We start from the raw sequence: 20,454 nt of genomic DNA, 5'->3' as shown, positions 1-20,454 counted from the left end.
ATTTTCTAGGTACTTCAAATACTCTAGATCAACTCTAACGGTACCGATCGTCGATTCGAAATCCCGAACATCGAAAACAAAGTGGAANCTCTCTCTCTCTCTCTCTCTCTCTCTCTCTCTCTCTCTATATATATATATATATATATATATATATATATATATATATATATATAGTTCTATAGAGTTCGGCTGCTATGCTATCGATAGCACCAAACACTTAGTGCTATCAAGTTTTCTGCCGTTAGATTAACTCCTTTAATTATTTTTACCCGTTAGATTATACTATTCAACCAACCATCCACTCAATCCTAAGGGGCTCACATCATCCTAACCGCACATTTCTTAATCTAAGGGCTAAAAAACTAATAGCACCAATAACTTGGTGCTATTGATAATATTCCAGCCTAATTCTATATATATATATATATATATATATTAATAATATCTAATATCTAATATCTAATATCTAAGGTCTAATATATAAGATTATAGTTGGGACGTGCGTTCTCAGTGAGCATGACTTTTTAGTTGATGCCCTTAACTTTACAATGCATATTGCGAAGAGAGCATATTTAAAATATTATACTGTAGCAAAAAAGATTTTACAAAAATTATGTACTATTTATCGTATTTAGTATAGTTAACTAAGAACTTGATAGCAGGGGTCTTAGCTGGTGATCCGGGGTCTTTCCCTCTCGACGATGAAGCTGGTTCTCCCCGAAATGCGTTGAGGCGCAGCAGTTGACTGGACAACGACGCAATTATTAGGGGCGCGCTCTACCACTGAGCTAATAGCCCGTCGTGTGGGCCTTTAGCATTATCTCAAATTTAAAGCTCAGTTATTTTATTAATTTTTACATATTTATTAAAATATATATATATTGGATGGTTAAAATGTATAATTTATAAGTTATAATAAATGGGGTGGGTAATAAAATAGGAGGATTTGGTACATGAGAAATGATAGGATATGTATTCATTGTACTTGGGAAGGGAAATATTCAGCGTAACGATTGCATTTAATATCGTACGCCAATATGGACCAAAATGACACGTGTGAATCGTATTGAGGTTACGTTGGGTATGCCTTTTTTATTTTTATTTATTATTAAAGAGTTGTTTGTCTTAGAAGGATAAATATGATGTCCTATAGGGTTGACAACGTGACAAATACGATGCTCATATTTATTCATTTATTAAATAAGCCGAAGATAAGTTGATTAATTGAAACATCGAACATGTATTCAATTCGTTTATTGACTTATGAATAACGAGTTAAACTATCAGCTTCATTACCAAACGAGAAAAGTTAAAAGAAAATTTAGAAAAACTAAAATTTTAATCTAATAATTAAAATGTTTATATAAATATTTTTTTTCATTTGAGTTGGCCTAAAATTTATTCTAGCTCGTATTCGACTTGTTAAAATTTTGAGCTGAAAAATTTAATTTATATTTGATCTATTTATTAAATAAGTTGATCGATCTGAAACTTGTTTCAAGTGGAATACGAATCGACGCAGAACTAATTGTCCAATATGTTTTTTTTCTCAATTATATTTTATTTTTCATTCAAGGGATAATGGCACGTATCTTGGTCTATGGTCAAAGTGCTTATGCGTTTACTCTTTTTTGGTCTTATCCATTCCTCTTTGTGTTATTATTTTCAGTTGTCCAAGTAATTAAAGTACAAATGACTTTTGAAACGTAACAAGTCAAACCGTATGTATTTGAGAGTGCTATTCAAAATATTGACGTATACATTTTATATATTTTAATTATAATATACAATTTTTTATTTATAAAAAAACATAATAAAATAACTATTAATAAAAACAAAACTTAGATCACTAATTTGATTGCAATAATTTGGAAGCCAACAACAGCCCAACCAAATCTTAAGAAGAAATTATCAGCTGCAATTGGTGCATCCTTGTCCATAGTGTATCGCATTGGATTACTTAATAATTTCAAATTAATTTTAATTACTTAAACATAATCTATACCATCTACTAATTAGAAGAATAGTTATAAACAATTCTATAATTTAAATCTGCTACTAAGACATCAAGTAATTTTAATTAATCAACCGGACATAAATAATCATTATTAGATTTATAAAAAAATAATAAATCAAATTTTATAGTTTTTTAATAAAATTTGAATTTGAATTTTATATGCCTATACACCCGGCGTAGGCAATCATTTCTTGTAATTAAAGACCATCCCTATCCAAATTCAAGTCGCCTTAAAATGCGCCCAAAAGTCTAAAAAAGGGCGAATATAAAAATATCTAAAATGTCACATCCACTTATCTGTTGCCACGTCACCATTCCCTCCACCCAACTCTCGTGTGCCGTGGTATACAAATTCCCCGAGCGCTACGGCTTCCTCCTCGATCGATCATCTTCTCCCACGCTTCTACGCACCTCGAAACCCTCTCTAATGGCGAAAGAAGGAGAAGGAGAAGCCCCTCTACGCCGCCTCCGCCTCCTCTCACTCCACCTCGACCCCTCCTCCTCCTCCTCCTACGGTGGATCCCTCGCCCTCGTCCCCTGCGGCGGCGGAGGAGGAGGCGCCGCCGCTCGACGGAGGAGGCCATCGGCGGTGAGCGTGGCGGAGCTAACGGAGTACATGCGGGGGCGGCACCGCGGGATCCAGATGAGGGTGTTCGAGTTCTTCGCGTCGCGGCCGGAGCTGGCGACACCCGTGGAGGTCGCCACCGCCGAGCACCGCGAGATATGCATGCGCCAGCTCTCGGCGCTGGTCCGCGAGGCCGGGATCCGGCCCCTCAGCCTCATGGACGACGACCCCTCCGCGTACTTCGCCGTCCTCGAGGCCGCGGGCGGGGTCGACATCTCGCTCGGGGTCAAGCTCGGGGTCCAGTACAGGTGAGCCTCGAATCGGATCGCCTCTCTCCATCTCGATCTCGCTCTCCATCGCCTTTTTTTTTTCCTTCTGTTGTTGTTTGATTAGGGTTTCGAATCAGATGCGTTTGATTTCCTGAGGTAGTAGGAGAATTGGTGGTGCTCCTCCGGTTTCGTTTGATCTTAGGGTTTGCCGGTTGGGGAAGGAGGAACTTGTTGTATGGAACCGGTCTCCTATGTCAACCCATTGATCTCCAGAGATGAAGTGAAGGATCTAGGGAGCGAATAGTGGCTGAATTTAATGTATCTGTATTAACAGTTGATTTTATGCTTTACAGAGATTCATTAAAACTAGTCACTATTTCACGCACTAAATTTGACTAAATTGTGAGCTTAGATAGATAGTGCCATGATCAATCAGGCCATATGAAGATGGTGCTTGTGGAATTCTTGTACTTTGCATCTAAGTTTCTAGCACTAGTTAACTTTTGTGTGATTATTTTGCAGCCTCTGGGGAGGCACAGTGATCAACTTAGGAACAGAAAAGCACAGGGAGAAGTACTTTGACGGAATCGACAATCTCGACTACCCTGGTTGTTTCGCGATGACCGAACTCCACCACGGTGAGCTCCTCCTTGCGTATAATCGATTAGAAATAAGATTGTTGATCAAATTCTTGTGTACCCTCAACACTATTAATGCGCATAGATATTTAAACATCATCATGACTATTGAATACCTGTAGGTTCGAATGTTCAAGGCCTTCAAACAACTGCTACCTTCGATCCGCTCACCGACGAGTTCATAATCGACACCCCAAATGACGGAGCAATCAAGTGGTGGATCGGCAACGCAGCAGTTCACGGAAAATTTGCGACCGTTTTTGCAAAACTCATTTTACCACTTCAAGAGGAGGCAGGTGGTTCTGCTGATATGGGTGTGCATGCATTCATTGTCCCCATAAGAGACCTTAAAACACACGCTGTTCTTCCCGGCATCGAAATACACGACTGTGGCCACAAAATCGGCCTGAATGGGGTAGATAACGGAGCATTACGTTTCCGTTCTGTGCGGATTCCTCGCGACAATCTCCTCAACAGGTTCGGAGATCTGTCAAAGGATGGGAAATACACGAGCCCTCTCCCCACCGTCAACAAGAGGTTCGCAGCTACGCTAGGAGAACTTGTCGGAGGGAGAGTTGGGATAGCGTATACGTCTGTTAGTGTTCTCAAAGTAGCAGTTACTATAGCCACCAGATACTCTCTACTCCGCCACCAATTCGGGCCTCCGAAGGAGCCAGAAGTCAGCATATTGGACTACCAATCTCATCAGCATAAGCTCATGCCTATGCTGGCTTCAACTTACGCCTTTCATTTCACGACGCTTTATTTGGTGGACAAGTATTCGGAGATGAAGAAATCGCATGACGATGATGTTGTTGCCGATGTACACGCGCTCTCAGCTGGTCTGAAGGCTTATGTGACTTCGTATACGGCGAAGTCTCTTAGTGTATGCAGAGAAGCTTGCGGTGGACATGGATATGCTGCGGTGAACCGGTTCGGTATTTTGAGAAATGACCATGATATATTTCAGACATTCGAAGGGGATAATACAGTTCTTTTGCAACAGGTATCACCAGTGGCATCCACCGTTCCGTTGATGAAATTATGCTCTCTTAACTATTAATGTTTTTTTAAGCTTCAAATTACTTGTCAAGTCCCTGAAATTTGATCTCGATTGAAAGTTATATCTGCAGAGTTTCGCTTTTCTTTGTGATAAGCCATCCTTGAATTGTAATTCATGTGGGACTGAACTAGAATTACCTCTCAATTTTTCTTTACTGCATAGGTTGCAGCGGATCTCTTGAAGCAATACAAGGAAAAGTTCAAGGGAGGCACTCTCACAGTCACCTGGAACTACTTGAGAGAGTCAATGGCCTCATACTTATCCCAGCCGAATCCGGTGACCACTCGATGGGAAGGAACAGACCATTTGCGCGATCCTAACTTCCAACTGGATGCTTTCAGGGTGAGCTCTCAATCACTGTCTGTTTACTTTCTAGCACAACTAGTGAATGTAAATTTCTTCCTGTATCAGTGATTTTTACAATCCTATATTATTCAGTATCGAACATCTCGGTTGCTTCAAAGTGTCGCGGTACGGATTCGCAAGCACACGAAGACACTCGGAGGCTTTGGTGCCTGGAACAGATGCTTAAATCACCTCCTGACACTTGCTGAGTCGCACATTGAATCGGTCATCCTCGCAAAGTTCATAGATGCAGTACAGAGGTGCGCTTTTGAAAATTTGGATTATTTGTCGTTCCCTTGCATTTGTGTATTGGAGTATATTCCCTGCTCTCTCTAGCTTAGGACTCGGTTTCTTATGGGTGCACTGTGCTTGAGAAATTTCCAGGTCTAAGAATTTTGTTGGTGTTATTTTGAGATTTGGCATCTATTTTTTGTGGTATGAGGCTAAAAATAATTGATGTTTTGGTTGGCTATAATTAGTTGATGTTTTGTTCTCTTTTGAATTCTTGGACCCGGGCACATAAACTGAATCGACATATTAGATATAAAGGTTTTCCTTTTGATCGCCATTTCTAAGAGTTCGTCGGATTCCGATGTTTTAAGATCAGTATCTCTTTTTGAATTCTACACTTGATCTTCATAGCAAAAGTTTCCGACTCCACTGCTCTGCAGATGTAGACAAGTAGTCGAACAACATATATCTGCCTCTTTATTTTGTCTCCATAAATATCTCTGTTCCGGGTTTAGCCGTAACAGACGATTTCTAATATTGTTGCAGATGCCCTGACGAGAACACGCGCGGCGTCTTGAAGCTACTCTGCGACCTTTATGCCCTGGATCGAATCTGGAAAGACATCGGAACATATCGGAACGTGGACTATGTGGCTCCTAATAAGGCCAAGGTATGTTCCATTAGCATGATACAATTTTTAAGCTCTGTTTCAGGTTCATACAAGATGGCCCTTAACTTTTGTACCGTAATTTCTCTTCCAGGCTATTCATAAGTTAACAGAGTATCTGAGTTTCCAAGTGAGGGGTTTCGCGAGAGAGCTAGTCGACGCGTTCGATCTCCCGGATCTCGTCACTCGCGCTCCGATCGGCATGCAGTCGGAGGCATACTCACAGTATACACAATACATCGGATTCTAGAAAGAGATAGCGGAATTATAGCCATCACACGAGCATCTTATCATAATATTACAAAATATACTAGTAAGATGAATAAGCACCCACATAGGGAACATAGTTATATGGGCAATAACCACAATATATACAGATGTTATTTATTTATTTTTCTCAGCTAGCTTTGTACATGTAAAATTTGCTCGAGAAAAGTGAATTTAGCAGTTGCTATTAAATCCAGAAGTATATGCCTGATGCCTTCAGTATGTAGATACAGTGGAATAGAATTGCCATCTCTATCAATTGAGAATGATAGGAGTAAAAGCTCTAGTTGATTTTCTCACACTTTATTATTAGACTTTTATACCATATTTAACAGAAACTATGGAAACATAAAAATAGTGAACGTGTAATGCCAAAGCATAAGAACAGACACAAGGATTCACAAAAACATGTAGATCTTACCCTCTTTATCCTAGGATTCACAAGATTTTAAATAACTTTTAGTTACTTTTTTTTCTTTTATGTGATAAGTAAAGATCGGATAATTTTTAGAGTGTAAGATATACACTCTACTTTGGTGTATATCAATTGTATTACTTTCAATTTTTAAGGAAAAATAGCATCACGAGTTTCTGAACTTGCATTCACATTTTGTTTTGAAAACTTGCGAGTTCGACATTATGGTCTCTTTTAAGTGTCACTTGATTATTGCCTACATGAAGCATATAAACAAGTAAATGAATTAAGAATTTTCTAATTCCACGTGACAGCCCCTCTTTTATTCTCCTACACTCCTCTCTCTGTCCTATATCTCTTCTCTCTCTTCTCAATTATTATCTATATTTTGTCTCCCCTCTCTCTCTCTCTCTCTCTCTAACACACAGATATCTTATTAGATCATTTTTATATCTTACAAGATTGAAGATTCTCATCAATCTCTTTTTCTCCCTCTCTATGGACAATATGTTTCTCTTTTTTGTACTCTCTTTCATATCTTACTATGTATCTCTCTCTATATCTCTATCATACCTTATGAGGAGGTGATGATCATCGTTATCTGGCGTCGCAACCGTAAGTCCAAGCCCCATGGCACTCACGGGGCTCCACATCGTATCCATGCTCGACGCTTCCTGCATCCACGAGTCCCGCGGTGCATCCTGCTCCTCCGTCGAGCGGCCCATGGCCGCATGCTCCTCCTCTATCTACCAACTGTTTTTTTTTAATTTTTTTTTCCCGCCCATTTCGAGGCCTGAGTTGCCTCACACATGTAGCTAAGTTCATTTATCCATTGAATGAAGCGGGTAGCATGCTACCTTTTCCTCAAAAAAAAAAAAAAAAGTTGTGCGAACTCGACGACAAATAATATATAATCTTAAATTATTAATATACAAATTTTTACTCAATTTGTACATAGAATTAAATAAGTTATATAATTATTAATGTATTAATAATACTATAAACCTTTTTTCCAAAAACCTAAAATGCTTTCCTAAAATTAATAAAACTGAATACTTCTAATAATAACAAAGATAGTTAATATATTTTTATAATTTGAATCTAATAAAGAATAAGTTATAGCAATTCTAAAAATTAATTTGAATTTAACATTTAAAAATAAAGATCTACAAAGAAGCACGATTCCTTAACTAATTTATTATACAAGAAATGAGGGTGTAAATTCCAAATAAAGCATAGTTGAGGGGTTCTCATACATTGTCACCCCGCCATATTTGCTCCATATTTAAAAGAGTAGGGATTTTGGAAAGGCTCCAATTGCATGGTTTTTTTTTTATTTAAAAAATATTATAATTATAAAAATAATTTAATTTTTTAAAATTAATTTTATATAAATAATTTATGGTTTCTAAATATACGAAAAAAAAAGAGGGTGCAATTTACAAATTGCTCAAACCGGCCCAAGACTCGGGTGAGTTGAACCGGAGTTATATATAACACGCTAAGTACTACCTATAATAAAAAAAATTGATTGGAAAAGGACATTTTTAAAATATAATTTCAGTATTTTTCCATAGATTAAGATGTTATTTTAGGAAATAATTAGGATAAATCGTCCTCTGTGTAAATTAACATAAAAGCAACACGGGACCGAGTCTACTGAGTCCACTCATCCAGTAATCAAACGATATTTTTACTACAGCTTTTTAATTTTCGAGAATAAGGACCTTTGTTCAATTTCCATAGATTAAAATATACAAACACCGCTTTAAATTAACAGTATATATTTTCTAAAAGTATAAACTATGATTTATCACGTGATCCAAGCTTAATTGTTAAATAATAGACAATAATTTATTTTCCATAGTTTAAAATATACAAACGCATTTTTCAATGAACAGTATACCTTTTAATAAAAGTATAGACTATGAATTATCACGTGATCCAAGCTTAATTGTTAAATAATAGACAATAATTTGCCGTATAATTTGGAAGTAATCACATCATATTCACTGCTTTGTGTGGATTTTAAAGTCTGTGCGACAAATTCTTGGTTTAAAATATACAGACGCATCTTTCAATGAACAATATATTTTTTAAAAGTATAAACTATGAATTATCACGTGATCCAAGCCTAATTAATTAAATAATTATATCAATCTGATGAGTTAAGATTAGAGCAGAGGCTAAGTAGAATAGTATAATAGTAGGCTAAGTAGAATAGTAATTAACCCAAGAAAAATAAGATAAGTTTATAAAAAAAATCTAATTCGGTTAGAATAGAGCAGATAAAAATAGGATACAAAAAGAATCGATTTCTGAATAACGGTAGCATCTCGGATCTTCTAGAAGAGATCCTATACATCCTAAAATATATTCTCTTTTCACACTAACTTTGATCCAAAAAATTGCTTTTTGATTTTATGATTTATGTGATTATTTTATTCTTTGGAGAAATCTTTTGCGTGACTCTTTGAGGAATCGGGCGTTTTTCCAAACTATAGAATTAATTGTAAATAAAAAAACACTTATGGATAAGTGTTTAGGATATATCGCAGTTAAATAATATTTAAATGTAAAATGCTAAAAATTATAGTTATATATTTTTTGCGGAGATTTAAGTAATCAGGCACATGGGTACCCCATTAATTCGGTGAATAGATCCAGTATACTACCAAAACCTCCTCAATTATAGGTCGTACTTTTGTGTTCCTATCTCACTGTAATGGGTCAAATGACGATCATTTTTAAAATAAAATTTTAAAATTTTGTATTTTGTAATTAACGCTTTTGAAGCTTTTGATTCTTTAAATTTAAATTAGTATTTTTGTTGAATTTAGTTAGTTAAAATCTTTTATTATGGAGCGAAAAAGTTATAAAGTTGAGGGTGGAGTTCAAAATAGGATATAGTTGAGGGGTTCCTGTACAAATTGTACCGACCAATGAATAAATCCGGATCTGACGATGGACAAACGTACACGTGGTACCGTTGAGCACCGCATCATCGTGATCGTCGCACGTGTCACCATCTTATCGTTATCTCCCTCCTCTTCTTCTTCTTCGTCTTCGCCCGTGCTTCTCCTCTTCGTATACTCCTCTCTCTCTCTCTCTCTCTCTCTCTCGTATGCGTAGGAAAAACCCTGGCTCTCCAGCTCCTCCGCCCCCGTTAATGGCGGAGTTCCCCTTCCCCGGGCTCCTCGACCTCCGGTTCTCCCCCGTCTCCTACAAGCTCTCCCCTCCGCAGCCATCGGCGCCGTCGCTCCACCTCCGACGCACCGTATCCCAGCCACCGTCTTCCCCGCCGCCGCTCCGGCCGAGGGTCGCTGGGCGACCCGACCTCGAGCTCTGCTCCACAATCGGTACTCCGGAAACCCTATCCCTTTTCTTTTCCCAATTTGGATTCGAATTTATCGTCAATGGATCGGATATCGTCGTCGTTGTCATCTAACGCGGTCTCGCTCTTCTTCCTCCTCGTCCTCTTCGTCTTCCTCTTCTTTGCGGCGGCTTCGACAGAGTGCTTGGACGGGAGCGTCATCTTCCGGTTCTGCGATGCCGCGGAGAAATCGGATTCGGAGAAGGGTTTGGGTGAATCGGAGGTGAGAGAGTCCTCGGAAGTGGATTTCCAGGAGGCGGCCTCTGAGATGGCGAGGAGACCCACCCTTGAGTCGGAAGGATCGGTAGTCATGGATGCTGATGATGATGGTAACAGGGGAAGTAGCGAATCAGGTGATTCGAATGAGCTGCTTGAAAAGGAAGCTCGTGATGCACGCACCGTTAATGGATTGGAGATGGAGATTGGGGATTCAGAGGGTGAGTTGGAGATGATTACTGAAGCAAATAGTTCTGACTTGTTTGTAGAGGAAGTAGAAGAACCAAATAGTATGCCTGCGGAGAGTAGAGAAACTCCACTTGAAACCAAATTGGTGGAGTCTCCAGACGGCGACCGAGAGGTGAGTGAGGTTTCTGCGGAAGCGAGTGAGATTGTGGGGTCGGAGAAAGACTCAGATTTAGCGTTGACTTGTACGGAAACTTCACTGGAAGTGAAGAGCACTGATGCCGATATCGAACAGGAAGTTAACTCGACTAACGGAAGTCTCGTTGCTGGAAAATCCTTATCACCATATAGTGGTGTTGTCCAAGAATGTGGCCCTGAGATGATAGAAGCCTCAGTTGACGAATCAACTGTTAGCGATCAGGAATTAAAGTTGAACTCTTCGGATGGAACTCAGCAGGAAAAAGCAGTAAGTTCCAGTTTGCCTATTGAGCAACAAGATAGGTTGACTGATGAAAGTCACCTTGTTGAAGAATCCCCCGAAGTTTCTGATCTCCAGGAATCTGCCGAGGAGTTGGAAGAAACCTCAGCTGATGATAGAGAGGAAGTAACTGAAAGCCTTTTGGTGGATAAAGAGGCTTCGGAGGTCTCTAGTACATCAGATATTGATATTGATGCAGATAGGGAATCAAGTAATTTCCCAATAGAGGATCAAGGAGAAGCAAATAGTGATCAGACATCAATCATGGTATGTTTTGCATGTTGCTCTTCTGCTGAATGAATAATCAGTCCTTTATTTTACTAAATATGTTAAATTTCATGAATGAAAAGAATAATTTGCAAATATATATCATGCTATAGCAAGAACACTTTGAGCAAAAAGGCATGCAGAACAGCGACAGCTAAGAACGGATTATACCATAGAATGTAGTAGTGAAGTTTTTTTTTAATCAACTTCCTCTTCAGTTTTGAGCTGTGAGCAGAGACTTCTATTAAGTTGTGCTGCTTAGGGAAGTATATCTTGCTGACTGTTGAGATGATTCGATGAGAAAATGGGCGGCTTTAGTTTAATTATTTTCTCGAAAGAACTTCGAGTGTAAACTCGACAAAGCTGTATTTGCTCTTCAAGGTCTTCAAAAGCACTAGCAAGTGGCAGTGTCACTTCGATATTCAAGATAACCTTTTGTAAACAGATCATAGTAGCTAATTGCAGGTCTCCTTGAAGGTAGTTTGCTGCTTACATAGTTCCCTAGTTTGAAGGCCATTATTATAAGCCCATAATTGAACATAAAAAACTTTCTTAGATTGAAGACTGGTTTCAGTTTTTGGGTTTTATGTTTTTTTTTTCCCTTTGGATTCAAGTATTTGTCTATTGATATCCGGTTATCTTTCTGGTCATTTACTAGGAACAACTTAGAGAAGAGAAGGATCAGATCTACAGCAATACTGAGGTTGTGAGCCCTGACAGGTACTTTTGTTCTATTAGTTTAACTTTTAACTTCTTTAAATTTCTTTTTAAAAAAAAAAAAATGCAATTATAGTAGCTTACAATGTTGCCGGTCTGTTGCATGAGACATTTGCTGAACCGTTTGACTGTACTTCAATTACCATCCAATTTCTTTCCTTGAAATTTTTGGCATTTTATCATTAGATGAAAATTGACGTGTGGCAAGCACATCTTTGGTTATAGTGTCAATGACTAGCTTAGATCAAGATCTGATTTCTTCCTTTGAATGCACAATATATATTCCAGGACAACTTCGGTATCAGTACCAACTCTTTCTTTGGCTTCAGGTGCTGCAATGTTACCTCATCCTTCAAAGGTAATATAATATTCTGACTACGAAGGTACGATTATGAGTGCTTTGTTCATGGTGTTGATATTTTTCGTGAGTAATATAGCATAGTAATTTCAGGCATTGACTGGTGGGGAAGATGCCTACTTTGTGGCATGTAAAAGCTGGTTAGGTGTAGCGGATGGAGTTGGTCAGTGGTCACTTGAAGGTAATTTTCCTAAGAATCATCTAAAAAGTTCATCTACCAACTTCTCTTAAGCTCCATAATATGACACAGCTTCTCCTTGTGCTTACTTACTTTGCCGTTCAGTGTCAAGCGCTTGAAAAGTGCTATAATCATCTAATGGTTCTGGTCTGAAATATGGTTCAGTGTTGATCCTCTGTAAGTGAGCAAACTCTGTTTTGCTGTTATTTAGCTTTCTGGGGCAGAAATATGCTTCAGCAAGAGACTGAAAACATAGAGAATCAGAGGTTACCCTCACTTAATAGCTGATTCCCTGCTGACTTGGTCACAGATCTGATTATTTGTTTTATAGACTGTTTGTTTGAAATGTACTATGCCCCGTTATTAAAGAAGGACAAATGAAAGCGCTGCTATTGAATATTGATATATAGTTGAGAGTCCAACATAGAGCAAGGCAGGTTAATAATTACATACTACATGTGCTGTAGACTGGACAGGTTGTCAGATGGTAATAAATAATACTATTCTGGATCTCAGTCGAACTACTGTAATGTGGGCTTCAGGATGAAAAAGTTTGAAGTCAATAGTAAAACAAGGTTGGTGCAATTTTTGTTTGGAGACCTCACGACAGAAGCACAATGAACAATGACAGATTTTACAGTATAGCCATGGAATTTGAAATTATTGTTGTTGTTCGTGTAAATTTCGAGAACATCATTGGAATTGCACGTTTAGCTGTGTACTTACTAGACAACTTTGGTCATAGTTCCAAACAATTATGGTCATATTTCTAAATGTTGCAACAATATATCTTCTCAGGAGTCAACGCAGGATTGTATGCTAGAGAACTAATGGAGAACTGTGAGAGATATGTCTCCAAGTATGAAGGAGTTCCAGGAACTAAACCTGATCAAATTCTGACCCAGGCTGCAGTTGAAGCAAAGTCGCCTGGTTCATCAACTGTTCTAGTTGCTCATTTTGATGGCCAGGTCTGTAATCATTCTGCTTCAGTATCATGTCAGTTGAGGCTTGCTTGCTCTTTTTTCTTTGTCTGCTACGTTCTGATCGTGAGGTATCTTCAACTCAAATTTCATGCAGGTTCTTCATGTAGCTAATATAGGGGACTCTGGATTCCTCGTGATAAGAAATGGTGCAGTATTTAAAAGATCTACTCCGATGCTTTATGGGTTCAACTTCCCCTTGCAGATTGAGAGGGGTGATGATCCCTCCAAGTTCATACAGGTACACATGGATTCATCCTATCCATATTCATCATTCTTTAATGTTAACAAGAATCAGAGATCCTCAAACTGTTTAAAACGCTTCAATTTGGTCCCTGTTTTCCGGTCGTTACAATTGGTTTCTAGTTTTGACTTCCTATTGCAAATTTTGCTCTTTTCAATAGTTTTGTTTGTTAAATTGGGTAATATTACTCTATTCATAGTTTCCTCGGTTAAATTGGTAAGAAGTGACTGAAATGCCAAACAGATGGTGCTTACATGGATATTTCTCTGTAATTTGATGGAGGAAGGAACCTATGTGAAAGATAAGACACTACACAATGAAAAGATTACAGATCAGTCTCTCTAGTTAAAATGTTCGCCATGAAGAAGTTTTCAAGTTCAGTTAAATATTTGGCTGATTTTCAGTTCTGCACTTTATCCTCCAGACTTACAATATCGATCTAGATGAAGGGGATGTGGTCATAGCAGCAACAGATGGCCTCTTCGATAACCTATACGAACAAGAGATAACTGCGATCGTCTCCAAGTCATTACAAGCGGGCCTCAAAACAACGGTTAAGATTTGAACCCTAGACCTTGTTTGGTTACAATTGCAGTTCCAGTTTCTTTCCCTTTTTCTTTTGAAGAATTCAAATTTTAGCGATTGAATCCGTCGAGGATGGCGAAAAAAAACAAAAAAGATGGGAGCCAGCAACTTAACTAACAATAAAGAGATATCTTTCTTGCTTGTTGAGCCTCCTATGCTTTTCGTAACAAAATGCAGGAAATTGCGGAGTTCCTGACATTGAGGGCACAAGAAGTGGGGAGATCATCTTTTGCCAGAAGCCCGTTTGCTGACGCCGCGCTTGCCGCCGGATACCTCAGCTTTACCGGAGGCAAGTTGGACGATGTGACAGCAGTCGTTTCCATTGTTGAGAAGTCCCACTTATAGCCTAACGTTAAGCAAGCGGGTTATCTCATTGAATAGTGTGGAGAATGTGTGTGTGAATTGGAGCCCGTCTCTGCGATGTTCTATGCTGCAAACTGTATTTGCAGGTTTTAGCCGTTTAATTAAGCCGCGCTTTGGTTAAGTACTTCTCGGAATAAAATAAAAGTGGAGAAAAAGCAAAGAAGATACCTGGAAAGATCCATCTTTGAATCACACAATGATGCGACAGAATGATTGTTCTTTTAATTTTTTTAAATCTGTTGGCATATAATGGCTTAGAAAAAGAAACAGAAAAAAGGAAAAGAAATGGCTTGTGCGGATCAATTTGTAAGGTTCTGTAATAGAGCAGCCTAAATTGAAATTAGGGTAGGCCAGGTGCAAGCTAACAAAGTGGCAAACCAATTGATAAAACCCAAATTCACCACTAGTAGATTACAGCAAAAAAAAAAAAAACAAAGAGACCCTGTTATAAATTTGTGCGCAACAATTTTGGTGAGTGACAATTCGGGGGTCCTGAGATGTGGCACATTCTCAACCTGCACAGCTAATCTGAGAATTCAATTGCAAAACCTACATGCATTCATCATCGACTGAGTCCCGGCGAAACATTTGAACCAAAAAAGGCCATCTACTTGCATTGCAGTACTAAATAAGGCGCCGGCGAAACATTTGAACCAAAAAAGGCCATCTACTTGCATTGCAGTACTAAATAAGGCGCCGGCGAAACATTTGAACCAAAAAAGGCCATCTACTTGCATTGCAGTACTAAATAAGGCGCGATCAGACCTTTTCATTAGAAGCTAGAAGAAGAAAAAGAAGAAGAAGAAGATACATGGGAATTTGCATGATCTATCGAAAGGCATCAGCAACTCAGTGCAGAGCCACACAATAAACACCCAACTGCCACCAACTAACACATGCAGAACAACAGGCAAAGAGCAATAACAAAAACACCAATTCACGCTACAGAAAAAGAGTAGTAGGTAATCCCCCTCGTCTATCCGATTGAAGTTCGAACCCTTCTTTTTTTCAGGCTCGTGTTCAGATTCAGATATCACTTGTACTCGAGGATCATGTTGTTCTCCGGTGAGAGTCCGATGCAGGCCCTCATTATGTTCTCGAGCATGGCCCTCTGCTTCGCGAGTGCATTCACCACTGGCGTGCCCGGTGGGACCTGTTTCATTTTGACCCAAAAAGTAAATACACAACACAACCGAAATATTCGTTCGGTTAAGCACTGTTTGTGCTCTAGCAAGCATAAACTTTCGGAAATATATATTTGGATACAGCTATTCGGTCCGAAAACTAGATTCTCTGGTTTGAAGCTTTGCTTAAGAAACTATCAGCATCAGCAGATTTAAAATACTTGACTAGCACTTGACCATAAAAAGTTAAAACTGGGCACTCACCAGGGGGGCCTTGCTGAGGTAACTTAAGATAGCAGCCACTGGATGGAAGGAGTGGAACTTCTCCTACAAAACCAAATTCAAACAAAACCCCTTTAGTACTCTCCGTAATCTATAGATTCTAAACAAACGAGCTGAAGCTTTTTCGTACTAAGTTTGATCATATGAACATATATATACCTCTCCCTCGGCTTTAAGCTGAATCCTAGTGCTAAGCTCAGCCAAAAGCACCAAATCAAGTATAATTGGCGCAGCCAAAAGGGAGTCCTCACAAGTGTTGTGGAGAACTATAGTGTTCTTCCCCCCCATGAATATCTCTGAAGTGTACTCATCCATAGCTCTTTTGCTGTCCCCAACATAAGGCACATACTGAAACAAAGCAAGGTAATATTATATCTCCCATGTTTTCAGTGGTTTTCTCTCATTTAGAGTGTTCTATCAACTTTTTAAGTAAAAGAGAGGGAGAGAAAATGGCGCGTACTTTGATCACAATGACATGGTCAGGGTGCTCTCCTGGCTCGTAAAGGATGCCGTTGCTCGAGACCATGTCGTCCACCACATTGCTCTTTGAGATCTCCTTCGAGCGGAAGGTTTGCGGCGCAGAGAGGTTCATGCCGTCGTTGTTGCCCAAATGGTTGTAGCTCACAATTGAGGTGGGCTAGGAGACAAAAGAACATGCATATTAATATCAAATTCCCTTCATTCATAAGGTCCTGTGACTTTATATTGACACAATCTCGAACCAGGTAGAGAGCATAGATTACTTAATTCTTAGGAAGATTATAAACAGTTATGAGATACATATTAAAGCCATAATATCACATTTCAGGTTGGAAAGGTGACATTTGAGATACAAAATGAAGGCTCCGCAATTTAGCCGGAGTTAAATCAACTAGTACAAATACTTCAAATTTCATTTCATTTAGAGTAGCAATTCAAACCAAAAATAAAAGCAACATTTTTTGCACTGCTCTTTTTAAGTATATGGTTATATAGTTATGATAACATCAAAAGCACATTCTATTTCTGGGGTGGGGGGGGTACCTTAATACCAGCCCCTACAAGGAAATCCACCAGAACAGACTTCATCTTTGTCTGCCCGCTCTTGAAGTCGTCGCCTCCGATGAGACTGTTCCTCTTGATAGCCAAATCAATCAACCCTGGAGAACATTCAGAAAAAATGCCTTTAAACAAATCTACAAATTCTTCCAAAACTACTTTAACTCTTTAGCAGTACAAAAGAGATAAAAGTATGTACCAGGCACAAAGGTGTTTTGCGGGCTTCCGTTGATGAACGGCACATTCTCGAGGACGCATGCCAATGCATACAATGTGGAGGGCGAAATCTCGGACTCGTTCTTCTCCAGCGAAGCTAAAAGATTCTCCGTGGTGTCGTTCAATCCGACGATAACATTGCTGTACCTCTCGGTGTTCGCGGTCCACAGGACCACCACCTTGTCCACCTTGTTCTTCTCCTTGAACTCCCTAGTGATTCCATGAGAACTCATAATTTGTTAAATTATCCTTATTAAGGAATATCACCATTAACTCCATTAGTGCTAGTCTCTTCTAAATAATTTACTCATAACAAATTGAATATAATAGTTTTACGTAATTCAAAGTGATTTGTGCTTAAGAAAATGGTGTTGAATACAAATATTTTAGAAAAATCAGTCTTCGACAGATTAAGACTTTGGAAAGCAATAATAGTTTCACATAATTTAATATGGTATTAGAGCAGAAAATTCTTGAGTTCAAATTACACCAAGCTCCTAGCTTCATAAAATTTTCTCTAATTTAATTCAAGTTCATGTCTTGCCCCTATAAAAAAAAATCTCAAACTCATACGTGAGAGAAAATGTTGAATATAAATATTAGAAACACCATTCACTCGTAACTTAAAATTTTCGGAGAATAACGATTATTTCATATAATTTGAAATTTTGTTTTGAGTTTGAAACATTCGCATTCAATAAGAGTAAACACAACATTCGTCCATTTAATTCAAAGTACACATCTCGCGTGTATATTAAACATCTCGAACCAAGATGTGACGGAGTGTTACGTATAAAATATCAGAAGCACCGTTCTCTAAACAGGCATTGCGTATGTTAATATACCTGATGTCCTTGATGACTTGATCGACCTGCTCCTTCCTGGTGCCCTTGATCACGTTGTTGGCACGCGAGCCTTGGTTCGCGGCGATGAAATCCGGATCGTAGATTCCGGGCAAGGGCACCATAGACTCCATGTAGGGCCTGAGCTGCTTCTGCAGGTCTATGTCCAGCACCTTGGCGCGCGCCATCGCGTCGGCCAGGTTCATGCTGCTTATGTCCCACCCCCCGAATATAATATCATCCGGATTAACCTAATTTACACATGTTACGCGTAGGTCGTTACGATACTACCGTATTTACACACGTTACGAGAAGGTCATTGTAATACTACTATTATACAGAGTTAAGCTAGAATACTTTCGAAAGAGAGGGATAGTGCTAGTACTTTAGCACACACTTTTCACAATTTAATATCTTCAAGATGCATCGACTCTAACTAGACTCTAACTAGCGCAGTTGGTTAAGAACTTGCTAGTTAGCGGCCGAGGTTTCAAGTTCGAAGTCTAATTGATTCACATTGTTTATTTAAAATAGCAGGTTATCTTTCCCGCTCCTCGAGATGCGTGCCTTCTTTTAAAGCGTACCAAGATTCCCCTTGCTCATTAAGAAGGGCCCACGGATCACGAGGCATATGCATTAATAATTGTGAAAAAGCATTTAAATAAGAGCTATTTTTATATAATATTTCTTCTGCTGCTTCGTCAAATAACATTACACTCTATTTTTCCTCCTGCAGAGTCGACGGGGGCGTAGACTTGATTTTCATTTGATAATAATCTTACAATCTATCAAGTTTTCGCGAAATAACATGCAAAAAAAAAAACCCAAAAAAAATCATTAGATTAAAAAGAAAGAGGATGGGGAGGAGGCTCTTGAAAGGGGCATAAATTTCCTCTCCATTGAAGCTCCCAACCCTAATGGTGGAAGCTTGAGTCAAGGATCCAAAATAGTTGGCTTGTTGCACCTTATCTTTGGTCACCCATGATATTCCCCTATTAAATACTCCACAAAAAAAAAAAAAATTAAACAACATATATATTTATTAAACACCACTGCTTAATTAAATATATGAATTCAACATATTTTCTAAATATTGGAGAAAAATACTTCAAATTCCATTATTATTATAACACTTTTTTTATTTGCATCACATAATAAATAAATAAATAAATAAGAGCAAGTGTGCAAAATAAGACAAAATTGAGGTTGCATCATGTGACCATCACGAATCTCAACAAAGATTTATTAGTAGTTTTCCTTGCATAAAACAAGCAATCCAGCAACACTAGTACACTAAAGTACTACAAATAAAACAAAGGGCAAAAAAAAAAAGTGTTATAATCGGTTCGCAATGATTCCCGCTGTTAAGGTGGACCCGTTATTCCCACCCCATCCCACAAGCATCACCCTACACGCGTAAAAAGCCAAAAAAAAATTCCACAAAAAAAAGAAACAGCTAAAATTATCTCTAAAAATACATTAAAAAAATATATGAATCTGTGTATAATAATATTGTATAATATAAAAAAAAAAAAATGAAATGAAAAGGGAGAGGGGTTACGGTGTACCCGAGCTTGGGTACTCGTGTGTCGGTCTTGAACCGGTATCGGACGGTTTTGGGCCGCACGATCCATTGGTAGGATCCGCCCCGGTTCTCGTGCACCAGCTCCGTGGTCTCGTAGTCGTACACCGACTCGATCGCCTCGTCCCCGTACCTCACCCTCTCGCTCTCCACCCTAAACCTCTCTATAAACATCTTTCCAAATTCAAAAAAAAATTTCAAAATTTCAAATTTAAATTTTTAAAATTCTTTTAATAGAAAAAAACTCTCTCTCTCTCGGGTAAAGCACCGTAAGGGTTACGCAATGAGGGGGGGCTCTATTTATAGAGCGAGGAGGGGTTGGGCACGTGTCGCGCGCTCGGGTGAGCGATGGTTGTGGACGCGCATAGATGAGTTCGCCCCGCGGGGGATTTTGGCCGTAGGATTGGAAACGGACGGTGGAGATGGTGGGACGCACGTTTGGGTGGGGCCCACGTGGCATGGCCTTTTTGTGCCTTTTGGCGGAGCGCACCACGTGGATGAAAACGGTGAGAGTGTGCGCATGTGGGGGCCACGTGGGTGGAAGGTGCTGGAAGGGGACTTTAACGGCGTTAGTTGTGCCGGGTTATTAAGCATTTCGGCAGAACTACTGAGTTATCGATTTTAACGTCCGTTAAGTAACCAAGCCGAGAATTATAGTGCGGATCCCGTGTACCACGTTACCAATAGACCGAGTAGCGAGATCATACAGAGACGGTCTAGAGATGATGTGGTGGACCAAATCTTAGACAAAATTTATAGAAATGGAAATAATTTAGTTGTACTCGGCGCTTGTAATGGAAGCACTTTTTAACGGCGTTAGTTGCATTAGCAGTTTTTCGGACCTTTCGGGAAGCTGTTGAGGGTAAGTTTGATTCCACGTAAAATTATATCGATTTTTTTTTTTTCAGTTGAAAAGTAAAATTTCGGTGATTAGTCGCTCGTAAATTT

The 20,454-nt window shown here is 39.0% G+C and overlaps 2 protein-coding genes and 1 pseudogene across 2 annotated transcripts; 2 read left to right on the top strand and 1 right to left on the bottom strand.

The window, feature by feature from the left end:
• Nucleotides 2,375-6,288, top strand: LOC109717744 (acyl-coenzyme A oxidase 2, peroxisomal). Its single transcript, XM_020243636.1, has 7 exons — nt 2,375-2,890; nt 3,374-3,489; nt 3,612-4,495; nt 4,715-4,894; nt 4,991-5,157; nt 5,675-5,798; nt 5,890-6,288. Exons 1-7 carry the CDS (start codon nt 2,445-2,447, stop codon nt 6,043-6,045), a joined length of 2,073 nt encoding a protein of 690 aa, XP_020099225.1. The 5' UTR covers nt 2,375-2,444; the 3' UTR covers nt 6,046-6,288.
• LOC109713721 (probable protein phosphatase 2C 71) lies at nt 9,568-14,614 on the top strand. Its single transcript, XM_020241596.1, has 9 exons — nt 9,568-9,836; nt 9,991-10,997; nt 11,656-11,717; nt 12,003-12,072; nt 12,166-12,253; nt 13,049-13,218; nt 13,328-13,471; nt 13,899-14,027; nt 14,237-14,614. Exons 1-9 carry the CDS (start codon nt 9,602-9,604, stop codon nt 14,402-14,404), a joined length of 2,073 nt encoding a protein of 690 aa, XP_020097185.1. The 5' UTR covers nt 9,568-9,601; the 3' UTR covers nt 14,405-14,614.
• On the bottom strand, nt 15,130-19,766 carry LOC109721350 (annotated as a pseudogene).

The sequence above is a fragment of the Ananas comosus genome, linkage group 1 (genome assembly GCF_001540865.1).
Source record: "Ananas comosus cultivar F153 linkage group 1, ASM154086v1, whole genome shotgun sequence".
In the NCBI taxonomy this organism is placed as follows: Eukaryota; Viridiplantae; Streptophyta; class Magnoliopsida; order Poales; family Bromeliaceae; genus Ananas; species Ananas comosus.
Note: the sequence above shows the minus strand (reverse complement) of the source record. Positions and strands in the feature narration are given on the sequence as shown.

Coding starts and splice junctions, on each gene's coding strand:
- LOC109717744 (XM_020243636.1), top strand. CDS start 2,445: ATGGCGAAAGAAGGAGAAGGAGAAGCCCCTCTACGCCGCCTCCGCCTC. Junction 3,490..3,611: donor GATGACCGAACTCCACCACG/GTGAGCTCCTCC, acceptor GAATACCTGTAG/GTTCGAATGTTCAAGGCCTT. Junction 5,158..5,674: donor TTCATAGATGCAGTACAGAG/GTGCGCTTTTGA, acceptor ATATTGTTGCAG/ATGCCCTGACGAGAACACGC.
- LOC109713721 (XM_020241596.1), top strand. CDS start 9,602: ATGCGTAGGAAAAACCCTGGCTCTCCAGCTCCTCCGCCCCCGTTAATG. Junction 12,073..12,165: donor TGTTACCTCATCCTTCAAAG/GTAATATAATAT, acceptor TAGTAATTTCAG/GCATTGACTGGTGGGGAAGA. Junction 12,254..13,048: donor TGGTCAGTGGTCACTTGAAG/GTAATTTTCCTA, acceptor ATATCTTCTCAG/GAGTCAACGCAGGATTGTAT.